Raw genomic sequence first — 14056 nt, 5'->3', positions numbered from 1 at the left:
GGATTACAGGTACCCACCACCCCGCCTGGCTAATTTTTGTATTTTTAGTGGAGACGGGGTTTCACCATGTTGGCCTGTCTTGTCTAGAACTCCTGACCTCAAGTGATCCACCTGCCTCGGCCTCCCAAAGTGCTGGGATTACAGGCATGAGCCACCACACTGGCCTGAGAAACTGATTTTACTGAATACCTACTACACGCAGGGCAAGGCTGCCACACAGATAGTAAGGCTCTTTGCCATACAACCACAAGAGGGCCTTTCACAGACAGTTGTGGACAGCCATGCACCTGCACATGGCTGCCAGGATCCAGGGCACCACACCAGGGGCTGCTAGAGAGCACACAGATGATAGGAAGTGGACCCTGTGGCCAGGTGTGGCAGCTCATGCCTGGAATCCCAGCACTTTGAGAGGCCGAGGCAGGAGGATCACTTGAAGCCTGGAGTTCAAGACCAGCCTGGGCAACATGGTAAGACCCCATCTCTACAAAAAATAAAAATTTAGCTGGGGATGGTGGTATATCTGTAGTGGTGGCTACTTGGGAGGCTGAGGCAGGAGGATTGCTTGAGCCCAGGAGTTGGAGGCTGCAGTGAGCTATGACTGTGCCACTGCACTCTATCATGAATGACAGATGGAGACCCTGACTCCCCACCCTTAAAAAAGGTGGATCTTGTCCTCAAAGGGACAAAGACTGTACTACTCCTTCCTGTCCTTTCCTTCCTTCTCCTCTGACTGTGCTTATGCCTGTAATCCCAACACTTTAGGAGATTGAGGTGGAGGATCGATGGAGCCCAGGAGGTGGAGGTTGTAGTTGAGCCGAGATTGTGCCACTACACTCCAGCCTGGGTGACACAGCGAGACTCTGTCTCAAAAAACAAAAACAAAAACAAACAAAAAATGGCCAGGCACGGTGGCTCACGCCTGTAGTCCCGGCACTTTGGGAGGCTGAGGCAGGCGGATCACCTGAGGTCAGGAATTTGAGACCAGCATGGTCAATATGATGAAACCTCGTCTCTACTAAAAATACAAAAATTAGCTGGGTGTGGTGGTGCGCACCTGTAGTCCCAGCTACTCAGCAGGCTGAGGCAGGAGAATCGCTTGAACCTGGGATGTGGAGGTTGCAGTGAGCTGAGATCACACCACTGCACTCCAGCCTGGGCGACAGAGTAAGACTCCGTCTCAAAAAAAAAAAAAAAAAAAGAAAAGAAAAGAAAACAAAAACAAAAACAAAGTATCTCGTAACATCGTCCTAGACAAGAATGAGAAAGGACAGGCTGCCAGGGGTCCAAACCACCGCCCACCAGCCAAACCTGGCCTCAGCCTGCTTGTGCATGGCCTATGAGCTAGGACTGGTTTTTGTGTTCTTGTTTAGGGACAGAGTCTTGCTCTGTTGCCCAGGCTGCAGTGCAGTGGTACGATCATAGCTCACTACAGCCTTGAACTCCTGGGTTCATGCGATCGTCCCACCTCCACCTCCCAAGTAGGTGGGCCTACAGGTGCGCACCACCACGCCAGGCTAATTAAAAAATTTTTTTTTGTAGAGACGGGGTCTCACTTTGTTGCCCAGGCTGGTCTTGAGCTCCTGGCTTCTAGCGATCCTCCCACCTTAGCCTCCCAAAGTGCTGGAATTACCGGCGTGAGCCACCATGCCTGGCTTTTTAAGGGTGGGGAGGAAGAGGAGGAGGACGAGGAGGAGGAGGAAATAGTAGCAGCAGGAAGCCACAAAGCCAAAAACATTTACCATCTGGCCCTTTGCAGAAAATGTTTGCTGGCCCCTGGACTAGGCAGGGCAGCCTATGAGGGTGGATGTCCACACATACAGAGGCTGATTACTGGCCATCACTTTGGGGTAAGGCATGCTGGTGCCCGAGCCTGTGTCCTCCTCCTCATGTTTACCAGGGAGGTATATGTCAGGCACAGTGATTGATCTAACTGATGCTGGGAACAACAGTAACTACATTTAGATGACTATTTTTTTTTTGTTTGGACAAGGTCTTGCTCTGTTGGTTGGAGTGCAGTGGTGCAATCATGGCTCATTGCAGCCTCGACCTCCTGGGCTCAAGCAATCCTCCCACCTCAGCCTCCCAAAATAGTTGGGAGCACAGGTGCATGCCACCACACCCAGCTAATTTTTTTTTTTTTTTTTTGAGATGGAGTTTTGCTCTGTCACCTGGCTGGAGTGCAATGGCGTGATCTCAGCTCACTGCAACCTCCGCCTCCCTGGCTCAAGCGATTCCCTTGTCTCAGCCTGCCAAGTCGCTGGGATTACAGGCACCCACCATCACTCCCAGCTAATTTGTTTTGTAGTTTTTAGTAGAGACGGGGTTTCACCATGTTGACCAGGCTGGTCTTGAACTCCTGACCTCAGGTGATCCTCCTGCCTCGGCTTCCCAAAGTGCTGGGATTACAAGCGTGAGCCACCGCACCCAGCCGCTAATTTTTTATTATTTGTAGAGGTGAGGATCTCCCTGTGTTGCCCAGGCTGGTCTCGAACTCCTGGCCTCAAGCCATCCTCCTGCAGCGGCCTCCCAAAGTGCTGGGATTACAGGCGTGACCCACCGCGCCCAGCCTCAGCCTGGTTCCTTGCGTGAGTCTTGGTTTCTTGGTCTCCTTTTCCCCGTATGCCAGCTGCCTCCCTCCATAAGAGAACATCTGTGATGACCTTCGGGGTGCCCACTCAGGCTTTCAAAGGGGCCTGGAATGTAGGGCACAGGGTAAGAGACTCGGACACCAGGCCTTGGGGAAAAGGAGAAGCGGGCCCATATGCCCTCCTCTCACCCACAGGGAGCTGTGGCTTCGAAAGGGGCTCCTCCCTTGTAAGGCTGCTGCTCCTGTCGGCATGGAGGAAACCTTGGTTCCGCTTCCCTAGCACCCCAAACTGCAAAGTCACGCTGGCAGGTATTGCACCCAGAGGGCTCATTCCCCATTCATCATAGTCACTGGTTGGGCAAGTCACCCTCCCTGGAAAGCGCAGCCTTGGGTAAATCCACCAGACATATCCTGATCTTTCACTATTCACAGAGCCAGACTGGAGTGGCCTTTCGTAATGGCCCTGGCCAGAGCTTCCGGGGGAAGCCTTCCGGATAGGCAGCTTGTCAGCAAGAGTGGGAAACCCTGGGCTGCGCCCTCCCCACAAACCACCAGCATTGCCCAACTTCCTCTCTTCATGCCCTCTACCACCCTCTCGTTGCCCCAGCTTTCTTTCTTTCTTTTTTTTTCTTGAGACACAGTTTCACTGTCACCCAGGCTGGAGTGCAGTGGTGTGATCTCGGCTCACTGCTACCTACCTCCACCTCCTGGGTTCAAGCGATTCTCACACCTTAGCCTCCCGAGTGGCTGGGATTACAGGCATGTGCCACCAACTCTGGCTAATTTTATATTTTTAGTAGAAACAAGGTTTCACCATGTTGGTCAAGCTGGTCTCAAACTCCTGACCTCAAGTGTTTCATCTGCCTCAGCCTCCCAAAGTGCTGGGATTACAGGTGTGAGCTACCACACGTGGCTAATTTTTGTATTTTCAGTAGAGATGGGGGTTTCACCATGTTGGCCAGGCTGGTCTTGAACTCCTGACCCCAGGTGACCTGCCCTCCTCAGTCTCCCAAAGTGCCGGGATTACAGGCATGAGCCACTGTACCCAGCTGTTTCCCCAGCTTTCTAACAGTGAGGTTAGTTTTGTCTCTTCTCTTTTATTAATATACTGCTACTTATCTCCAATGATCTGAAGACTCAAGGTGGGTGATGCCTGACTTACAGGAGATCCCCCAGCACGGGAACCATCCCTTATCCAGCTCTGGGTCTCTTGCAGTGTCCAATTTCTAAAAGTGACCTTTCTGTCAAGTGAATGAGCCAAGCCCCAGCCACATCCCAGCACTAGAAAACCTGATGCCTCTCCCTTGAGCACATCCTTTTTTTTTTCTTCCAAGTTTTTTTGTAGAGATGGGGTTTCACTATGCTGCCCAGGCTGGTCTCAACCTCCTGGGCTCCAGTGAGCCTCCCACCTTGGCCTCCCACCCAACATCCTTGACATCCCACCTTTTGTTCTATTTCTGCAGGAATCGCTGTGTGTAGAAAGAAAGCCTTTGGTCAGTGGTTCCCAGACTTGGCTAGGCCGGGATATCATCTGAGAATCCTGTACCCCGAGTTTGTACACACACCCCTAGATTCCTTTGCTCCACCCCCAAATTGGACTCATTTGGCCTCGGAAGGGCCCATGGCACTGTTAATTCAGGTGATGTTACAGAAGAACATTGTATGTCAGAGTCTAAGAAAAAATTCAGCTAAAAGTAAAAACAGTGGCCGGGCACAGTGGCTCATGCCTGTAATCCCAGCACTTTGGGAAGCCCAGGTGGGCGGATCACTTGAGGTCAAGAGTTTGAGACCAGCCTGGCCAACATGGTGAAACCCCATCTCTACTAAAAATACAAAAATTAGCCAGGGGTGGTGGCATGTGCCTGCTGTAATCCCAGCTACTCAGGAGTCTGAGGCAGGAGGATTGCTTAAACCCAGAAGGCAGAGGTTGCAGTGAGCCGAGATCACTCCAGCCTGGGCGACAGAGCAAGACTTTGTCTCAAAAAAAAAAAAAAAAAGAGAAGAAAAACAGTAACAAAAAGGAAGAATGAGAGCAAGAATAAAGATGGTGGAAATGTGAAGAATGAAGTCAGTTTCTCAGCTCAGACAAGTATACCTTGATGTAAGTAAATTTTTTTCTGGAAAATGTGAATTGCCACTAAGGCCAAATTAGGAGATTATTATTCATTTCACAGAAGACATTGGCATTCGATACCCTTAAATAGCAATCTCCGTTAGTACATTTAAGAGAGGATTCAGTTTACAGAAGTGTGATTTATACAAAACCACATCTGTTACATAAAGCTCAGAAAAATAGCTCTCCTCCCATGTCATCTTGCTAACTATAGAACTGGCCCAGTATAGATGGTCACCTATTTTCTTCTAAAAGATACCACCCCTGCTCTCTGTCATCTATTTCTGTTTCACCGTGATCATGGGTAACAGATTCTTAGGGGCCACCCAGATCTCTCTCTGGTCTTCCCTAAACTCAGGGAACAACTGCTCTGAATTGTTTTCATATTCACTCATTCATTCGACGTATATTTCTGGAAGGCCTATCATATGCCTGGCACTGCTCTAGAAACACAGCGAGGGTGCGGTGGCTCATGCCTGTAATCCCAGCGCTTTGGGAGGCCAAGGTGGGTGGATTGTTTGAGCCCAGGAGTTCAAGACCAGCTGGGGGCAACATGGTGAAACCCTGTCTCTACAAAAATACAAGAAATTATCCAGGCGTGGTGGTGCATGCTTATAGTTCCAGCTACTTGGGAGGCTGAGGTGGGAGGATCACCTGAGCTCAGGAGGCAGAAGTTGCAGTGAGCCAATATTGCGCCACTGTACACCAGCCTGGGCAACAGAGCAAGACCATGTCTTTAAAAAAAAAAAAAAAAAAAAAAGGCCAGGCACAATGGCTCATGCCTGTAATCCCAGCACTTTGGGAGGCCAAGGTGGGTGGGTCACTTGAGGTCAGGAGTTCGAGAGCAGCCTGGCCAACATGGTGAAACCAGTCTCTACTGAAAATACAAAAATTAGCCAGGGGTGGTGGTGCATGCCTGTAGTCCCAGCTACTCGGGAAGCTGAGGAACAAGAATTGCTTGAGCCTGGGAGGCAGAGGTTGCAGCGAGCTGAGATAGCACCATTGCACTCCAGCCTGGGTGAAAGAGTGAGGCTCTGTCTCAGAAACAAACAAACAAACAAATAAATAAACAAAACCAAAATAAAACAGCAAGGGACAGATATGACGATCTCTGTCCTCATGGAGCTTATATTTTAGCAGGGGAGACAAGCAGTAAACAAATCGGATGGCGAGAGGTGCTATGGAAGAAAGATAAGGACAAGGATAGGGCTGGAGTGTTCTAGGCAGCATTATAACCTCCCAAAGGGTCACTGAGAAAGGCTGTACTGAGGTGACAGAGGGATACAGACTTTAAAGTGACGAGAGGCTGGCGTGGTGGCTCACACCTAAAATCTCAGCACTTTGGGAGGCCGAGGAGGCAGGACTGCTTGAGACCAGGAGCTTGAGAACAGTCAGGGTGACATAGCAAGATCCTGTCTCTACAAAAAAATTTAAAATGAAAAAATTAGCCTGGCTTGGTGGCAGAGGTGGGAGGATGGCTTGAGCCCAGGAGTTTGAGGCTGCAGTGAGCTACGATAGGGCCACTGCACTCTAGCCTGGGAAGCAGAGTGAGAGCCCGTCTCAAAAAATAAATAACATGAAGAGGAAGTGAGCCTGGTACATACCTGGGGGAAGAGTTCTAGGCACACGAGCAGAAGCCCAGCTGGCAGGCGCGAGGAAGTATGGCTAGAGCCGGAAGTCAGGGGCAGGAGGGGCCAAATCCCTCCTCGTGGCTCATGGTGGCTCATGGTGAGGACTGACCTTTGTTCCACGTAAGACTGGGGCCACTGGAAGTGGTTTTGTTTTTTGTGGTTTTTGGTAAAGACGGGGTCTTGCCATGTTGCCCAGGTTGGTCTTGAACTCCTGGCCCCAAGCGATCCTCCTGCCTTGGCCTCCTAAATTGCTGAGATTAACGGGTGAGCCAGTGTGCCCGGCCTCCCTGGAAAGTTTTGAGCAAAGCGGTAAAACGATCTGATTCAATAGGATCCCTCTGGCTGCTGTGCTGAGAACAGACTGCAGGGACCAGTGTGGCTGCAGGGACCACAGTGAAGACGCTGCTGCCTTCAATCAGGCCAGAATTGATGGTGGAGGCAGAGGAGGTGTCGAGACGTGGTCGGTCTCTGAATTTATTTTGAAGCTAGAGCTGATGGGATTATCTGACGTTCTGGATCTGGGGTGTGAGGAAGGAAGGAGTCAAGGATAACATCGTGATGATTTGCCTGAGCAACTAGAGGGACTGAGCTGCCATGAACAAGCTGGGGGGACCCATGGGAGAGTTGGTTTGGGGCTAGGTTAGACATGAGACACCCACCAGGTATCCCAGTGGAGCTGTGGGTGAGCAGTGGGCTGTGCCGCATCTGGAGTTCAGAAAAGGTCTAAGCTAGGCCAGGTGTGGTGGCTCACACCTGTAATCCCAGCACTTTGGGAGGCCGAGGTGGGCAGACCTCTTGAGGCCAGTTCGAGACCAGCCTGGCCAACATGATGAAACCCTGTCTCTACTAAAAATACAAAAATTAGCCAGATGTGGTGGTGCACGCCACCCAGCTGACTCGGGAGGCTAAGGCAGAAGAATTGCTTGAACCCAGGAGGTGAAGGCTGCAGTGAGCTGAGATCATGCCACTGCACTCTAGCCTGGGTGATGGAGTGAGACTCTGTCTCAAAAAAAAAAGAACAGGTCTGAGCTACATTTATAAATTTGGACGGGATGTAAGAGTGGATAAGAGCACCAAGGAGTGAGTGCAGATGAGATGTCTGGGGACAGCCTGAGGACACCCCGATGTTCAGGAGAGACAGGAGGCCAGTTACGGGCAGTGGCTCGTGCCTGTAATCCCAGCACTTTGGGAGTCCAAGGAAGGAGGACTGCTTGAGCCCAGGAGTTCGAGACCAGCCTGGGCAACACAGTGAAACCCCGTCTCTACCAAAAATACAAACATTGCAAGTCTTAAAACCTGGTCTCTAAATAAATAAATAAGGATAGGAGGGAATCAGTGATGGAGATAGAAAAGAAACAGCCTGTGAGGTTGGGGGAAGCCAGGAGACTGTGGCACCCTGGAAGCCATATGAAGAAATGCATTTTGACCGGGCATGGTGGCTCATGCCTGTAATCCCAATGCTTTGGGAGGCTGAGGCAAGAGGACACTTTGAGTCCAGGGGTTGGAGGCTGTAGTGAGCTATGACTGCGTTACTGCACTCCAGCCTGGGCAACAGAGCAAGATTGTCAAATAAATAATTATCTATCTATCTATCTATCTATTTTTTAAAGGAAATTGGCTGGGTGTGGTGGCTCACGCCTGTAATCCTAGCACTTTGGGAAGCTAAGGCGGGCAGATCACCTGAGGTCAGGAGTTTGAGACCAGCCTGACCAACATGGTGAAACCCTGTCTCTAATAAAAATAAAAAATTTAGCCAGGCGTGGTGGTGCGTGCCTGTAATCCCAGCTACTCGGGAGGCTGAGGCAGGAGAATCACTGGAACCTGGGAGACGGAAGTTGCAATGAGCTGAGATTGTGCCTCTGCACTCCAGCCTGGGCAACAGAGCGGGACTCCATCTCAAAAAAAAAAAAAGCAAAAAAAAAAAAAAAAAAGGCTCTCCCCCTCTGATGGTAGGTCGAGGAGAGAAAAGGGGAGGCTGGGAGCTGGAGGCAATGAGTGCTCTGCAGGGTTTCTGCTGTGAAGAGGGACAGAGAGAGAGGGCAGCCGCTGGGAGGAGGTGGGCTCAAGGTTTTCTTGTTTCCAGTGGGAGACATAATAACGCATTTGCATGCGCATGAGGAGAGGACGGGAGAGTGGCAGGGATGGGAATGGGGCCTGGTGCCCAGCAGGAGGGCAGGCTGGGCCAGATCCCACAGTACAGACACAGACGGAGGCAGACATGTGGGTGAGGGCAGTGCCAGTTTTCACAGATCGTCTCTCTTCACAGTGAAACAGGAAGCGAGGTCAGGGCTGAGAGCTCAGGATTTGAGGAATGCACAGGATGCCTGGAGCTGCACTCAAGGCCCAGGCAAGTGGCATTTGGAGAAAGGAACTAAGCCAGCCTCCGCCTCCTCTTCTCCAGCCCAGTTCTCCCCAGAGCCTCTCCCTTGTCCTCAAACCAACTCTTCTCCTCCTCCTCATTGCCTTTCTGGCTTGTAAAGTGTTTGAGGCTGGGCACAGTGGCTCACGCTTGTAATCCCAGCACTTTGGGAGGCCGAGGCGGGAGGACTGCTTCAGCCTAGGAGTTTCAGACCAGCCTGGGGAGTAGTGAGACCCTATGTCTACAAAACAGCAGAAAATTAGGGTGTGGTGGCTCATGCCTATAGTCATAGCTACATAGGAGGCTGAGGCAGGAGGATCGCTTGAGGGCAGGAGGATCACTCGAGCTCTGAAGGTCAACGCTGCAGTGAGCTATGATCGTGCTACTGCACTCCAGCCTGGGAGACAGAGCTGGACCTTGTAAAAGAAACACACACACACACCTCCAAAGCGCAGACCTCACTGATCTCAGGTCAGAACCAAAGAAAAGAGACGGAGTGAGCAGTGAGGCTGTGGTTACACTCTGGAGGCCACGGAATCAGGCAGGCAGAGGCGCTGATGGATACTCCCTGCTCTGGACCCAGGGAGTGAGAACAAGCTGGGGAGGATTTGCTAATCAGTTTTCTAAAGTGGAAAGAGGGGTTGTTGCTAATTCCGGAGGTGGATTTCATCATTGGCTGCACGGCTGTGACGTGACTTCCTCAGAAAGCAAAGCTGCCAGAAACTCTCCCTTCTACTTCTTCTGTCTTGGGGGTGAAGAAGAGCCCTTCCTTAGGGGAGTGGGGGAAAAAAGAGCTATGAGATTCAGAAGTATAGGGGTGTTGGCCGTGGGGGAGTCATCCAACAGGCCCCAGGCAGGGTAAGCCCCACCCAAGCCTCCAGGCCTGACAGCCTACTGGTCTCCTGGTGGCCACAATGTCACTGGAAGCCCCCTTTCTAAAGCACAGCTCCAATCATGTCAGCAACATCCAGAAACATCCAGGGCTCACAAGGAAACTGCTCCACTCCCTGGCCTGGCACTCAAGGCCTGGAGATCCGGCCCCCACTTGCCTTTCCAGTCTTAGAATTCATTCCTGTCCTTCCCTTTCCCAAATACGTCCTGCCTAATTTGACCCTCATGCCTTCTCTTCATGCCACCTCTCTAACCAAGATTAACTACCCTGCCAAAACCATCTCCATTTATTTAAGTTCCATCATTCATTCAGATAGTCATGATTTTATTCATTCATTGAATTCATCCATCAAATCTATATTCATCCCTCTGTGTCTGTACATAGGTGTATTTTTGTTTAATTTTTTTTTTTTTTGAGATGTCTTGCTCTGTCGCCCAGGCTGGAGTGCAGTGGTGTGATCTTGGCTCACTGCAGTGCCTCAGCCTGCCTCCTGAGTAGCTGGGAATTACTGGCACCTGCCACCACGGCCAGCTAATTTTTGTATTTTTACAATTAGTAGAGATGGAGTTTCATTATGTTGGCCAGGCTGGTCTCGAACTCCTGACCTCAGGTGATCCACCCACCTTGGCCTCCCAAAGTGCTGGGATTATAAATATAAGCCACCATTGTTTAAGTTTTTATAGAGATGGGGTCTCACTCTGTTGCCCAGGCTGGTCTCAAACTCCTGGGTAGGTGTATTGAGCACCCGGTCAAGTGTTGCATTAAGTCAACTCACAGATCACTAAGACTTAGTCCTGGTTTCAGAGTGAGGTCTAGATGGGGAGAAGGTTATGGCACTGTGTCCACCTTGTGAGAGGAGAGAGATTGGTGGGTATGGACTGTATGGAGGCCTGGGGTGTGGGCATCTATCTGAGGCTTAAGGGTTGGTGATGGCTGCCTGAAGGAAGAACCAACCTAACCAGCTGAGAAGCTGGTCTGGAAAGGGGGCCTGCCAGGGCATTCAGGTAGAGATGACAGCATGACTGAGCCACAGAAGTGAGCAAGGCCCAGAATTGGGGACTGGTGAACAGTCACTGTTTCTAGTGAGTAGAAAAGCAGAGATGGGGCACTATAGTTTAAATATGTGTGTCCCCTCCAAAATTCATGTTGAAACTTAATCTCCATTGTGATGGTATGAAGAGGTAGGGACTTTTGGGAAATGATTAAGTCTTTTATAAGGACAAATGCCCTTATAAAAGAGGCTTTGGAGGCCGGGCGTGGTGGCTTATGCCTGTAATCCCAGCACTTTGAGAGGCTGAGGCAGGTGGATCGTTTGAGCCCAGGAGTTTGAGGCCAGCCTGGGTAACATGGTGAATCCCTGTCTCTTAAAAAAAGAGGCTTTGGAGAGCTGCTTGCCCTTTCTACCTCTTCTGCATGCGAAGGCACACCATTCATCTCTTCTACCTTTTTTTTTTGCCATGTGAGGATGCGGCGAGAAAATGCCATCTATGGAACAGGCTCTTGCCAGTCACTGAATCTGGTGGCACTGTGATGTTGGACTTCCCAGCCCCCAGAACTGTGAGAAATAAGCTTCTATTGTTTATAGACCCAGTCTATCGTATTTTGTTATAGCAGCAAGAATGGACTAAGACTGGGGCCATGACCTGGAAGCCTAATTTATAGAGCCATAGGGCAGCCGCCCAAGGAAACTTCCCCTGTACTTACTACCCAGCTTGAAACACATTAGCAAAAAGAATTCTTGAAAGCTAAAACCTCAAAGCCTAAGTCCTTAAAGCGTAAGTAAGCCAATGGATACATACGCTTAGGTGAACGCACAAGGATTTCACCCCAATAGTGGAAAATGTTATTAATAGAGGACAGATCACAATGAAATGATACATCACCCCCTGCTCATCTGGAATTATAGTGATACTAACATTGACTGAATGATACATGTCAAGGCATTGGTCTAAACACTTTATATGTGGTAATTCATCTGCCCTCACCACAACCCTGTATGGAAGGTAATATGCCTATCCCCACTGTACAAGAGGGAAAGCCTGGCAAAGGGAGACCTCAGTAGCCCACCCAGGTAAGTACACAGTGGAAACTGGTTTTGAACCCATGAACCCAGAACCCATGGATGGCCTGGACCACTCTGATATATTATTTCTAGATCTCCAGCATGGTGAAAACAAAAATTAAAGTCTACAAAACCGTATTATGGTATGGCCCCATTTTCTTTAAATATGTGTGTATTTGTCTGTGTGTACATGCTTGTGTTTGATTGAATCAAATGAAAATTTGGCTGTTTTTGACTTATATAAAAGGCAATTTCATAAGGTTCAACCTAGTGCATGCACACAAACACACACACACACACACACACACACAGAAAAGTCTGTAAGAACCTACACTAAATTGTTAACAGTGGTTTTAGATGGTGGAAAAATATTTGATCTTTATTTTCTTTATACCTTTTCATATTTTCTGAAAAGTGGCAGAAGTTTAACATTTCTGTGGATTACCTGTTTCCTTACTGCTGGTGCTGATGACCTCAGCTATGTGGTATTAAAATCTACTCAGTGTGCAGGAGCCCCAGCCCGGCAAACTACAGCATCAGGGTCCAGGGCACTCAAGGCTATCTCTCCTCGGGGACAGAGAAGCCAAAGTGTGTACTTCAATGAAGCAAGTGCTTAGAACAGCACATGGCATATCAAGGGCACTCTATAAACCTTTTCCAAATAAATGAATGAATGGCCACTTTCTCCACCCCACTTCCTACACCACTTGGCAGAATCAATCATTCCTACTTAGTTTCTATAGGACTTTCCTTAAATCTCTATAGAATAAAGAACCCAGTAACCCGCCCAGGTAAGTGGTAGAGACAGATTTTGAACCCCAGGACCCAAGGCCTTGACCACTCTGAAATACTGTTCCTAGATCAAAGTGAGGGGCCCTTTGAGATTTGACTTCTCTGAGCCTCAGTTTCTCCAGCTTGAACATGAAAATAGGAATCACACTTTTCTGAGAATTGCATGAGACACAGTGCTCTGTCACCTCCAGCCTTGTTCCAGTTGATGTTACTTGGGTAGGGCTGAGAGGGCCTTGTTTATTGTGGGTAGCATCAAGTCCACACCCAGGGCCATGGCCAGAGAACTGCCCATTTGACCTTGCCTCCCTTACTGGAGATTTGTTGGATATAAGAGGCAGCATCTTCCCTCCAACTACTAGAAAATCTGGCAGAAGTGGATGAGCGTTCAGTGCTCTGTAGACCCTCTGGCTGACGGCTGGATCCACAGTTGAGTAGACCTCAGGATGGATGGTCAAGGGGAGCTGGGCACAGGGAAAGGGCCCTGAGGTTTAGACTCAGACAACTCTCAGCAATGAGCCATGAGCTAAATCTGGAGTCCAGGATTTCAGCCAGACTGTAAGCCAAGTACACACCATGAACAGGGGTTCCAGAGTTCCCTGGCAGCCAAGGAAAATCCCCTGCTGGGAATGAATGTGCTCACTCCTCTTTCACAATTCTTATCCAAGCATATTTAGAACAGTGCAGCCATTTCTGCATCTAACCCCATTTCCTGGATCATTTACCACCTTCCAACAGCCTACAAAATTTTCTCATTTACATTTATTGCTATTATCTATGACTCATCCCCTCAGTCCCTGCAGGAGCTCAGCTCCACAAGGCAGGAATCTTTGTTTGGTTCAGTGAAGTATCCCAAGTGCTTGGAACAGCACCTGGCATATGGAAGACACTCTATAAATCTTTTCTGAATAAATGAATAAATGAAATGTCACCTTCCCCACCCCACTTCCTGTACCATTTGGCAGAATTAGTCATCTTGCCTCTGAATGTCTATAGAACTTTCCTTAAATCTCTCATATTGTACCAATCACACTATTGTGATTATTAACATTAATCTAATATTATAATTTTATCTCCTGTACCTCTTTTTTTTTTTTTTTTTTTTGCTCTGTCACCCAGGCCAGACTGTAATGGCACAATCTTGGCTCACTCCAACCTCTGCCTCCCGGGTTCAAGTGATTCTCGTGCCTCAGCCTTCCAAGTAGCTGGGATTACAGGCACGTGCTGCCGCACCCGGCTAATTTTTGTATTTTTAGTAGAGACGGGGTTTCACCATGTTGGCTGAGCTGGTTTCCAATTCCTGACCTCAAGTGATCCACCTGCCTTGGCCTCCCAAAGGGCTGGGATTGCAGGTGTGAGCCACTGCATGTGGCCTGTACCTCTTTTAAGGAAGAAGCCATCAAAGGATCACTTTCTCTCTTACATTATCTACACCTGGCATGAGGTCTGGGTGGGTCCTCAGTGTGTGCTGACTCAGGGGACAATCTTCACATATACAGGGCAAAAAAGACAATAGCCAGGACCTGGTTGTAACCATTAGAAACATCCCTACCCAGCACCGGGGCTGGTGACATGATCTTGAGCTAGGGGGAGTAGGGAGGCAGTGATTTTGTAAGACTTCTT

At 49.3% G+C, this 14056-nt stretch overlaps 1 protein-coding gene across 4 annotated transcripts in view; it reads right to left on the bottom strand.

The window, feature by feature from the left end:
- Nucleotides 1-14056, bottom strand: part of HIP1 (huntingtin interacting protein 1) — a 204995-nt gene that overhangs the window by 82516 nt on the left and 108423 nt on the right. Inside the window, exon 1 of one of the 4 annotated variants that reach the window (XM_054655847.2) lies at nucleotides 6305-7131. Within the exon in view, the coding sequence (XP_054511822.1) occupies nucleotides 6305-6427 (123 nt within the window). The 5' untranslated portion in view covers nucleotides 6428-7131. 4 annotated transcript variants of the gene reach the window in all.

This window comes from Pan troglodytes, chromosome 6, assembly GCF_028858775.2.
Source record: "Pan troglodytes isolate AG18354 chromosome 6, NHGRI_mPanTro3-v2.0_pri, whole genome shotgun sequence".
Lineage (NCBI taxonomy): Eukaryota > Metazoa > Chordata > Mammalia > Primates > Hominidae > Pan > Pan troglodytes.
Note: the sequence above shows the minus strand (reverse complement) of the source record. Positions and strands in the feature narration are given on the sequence as shown.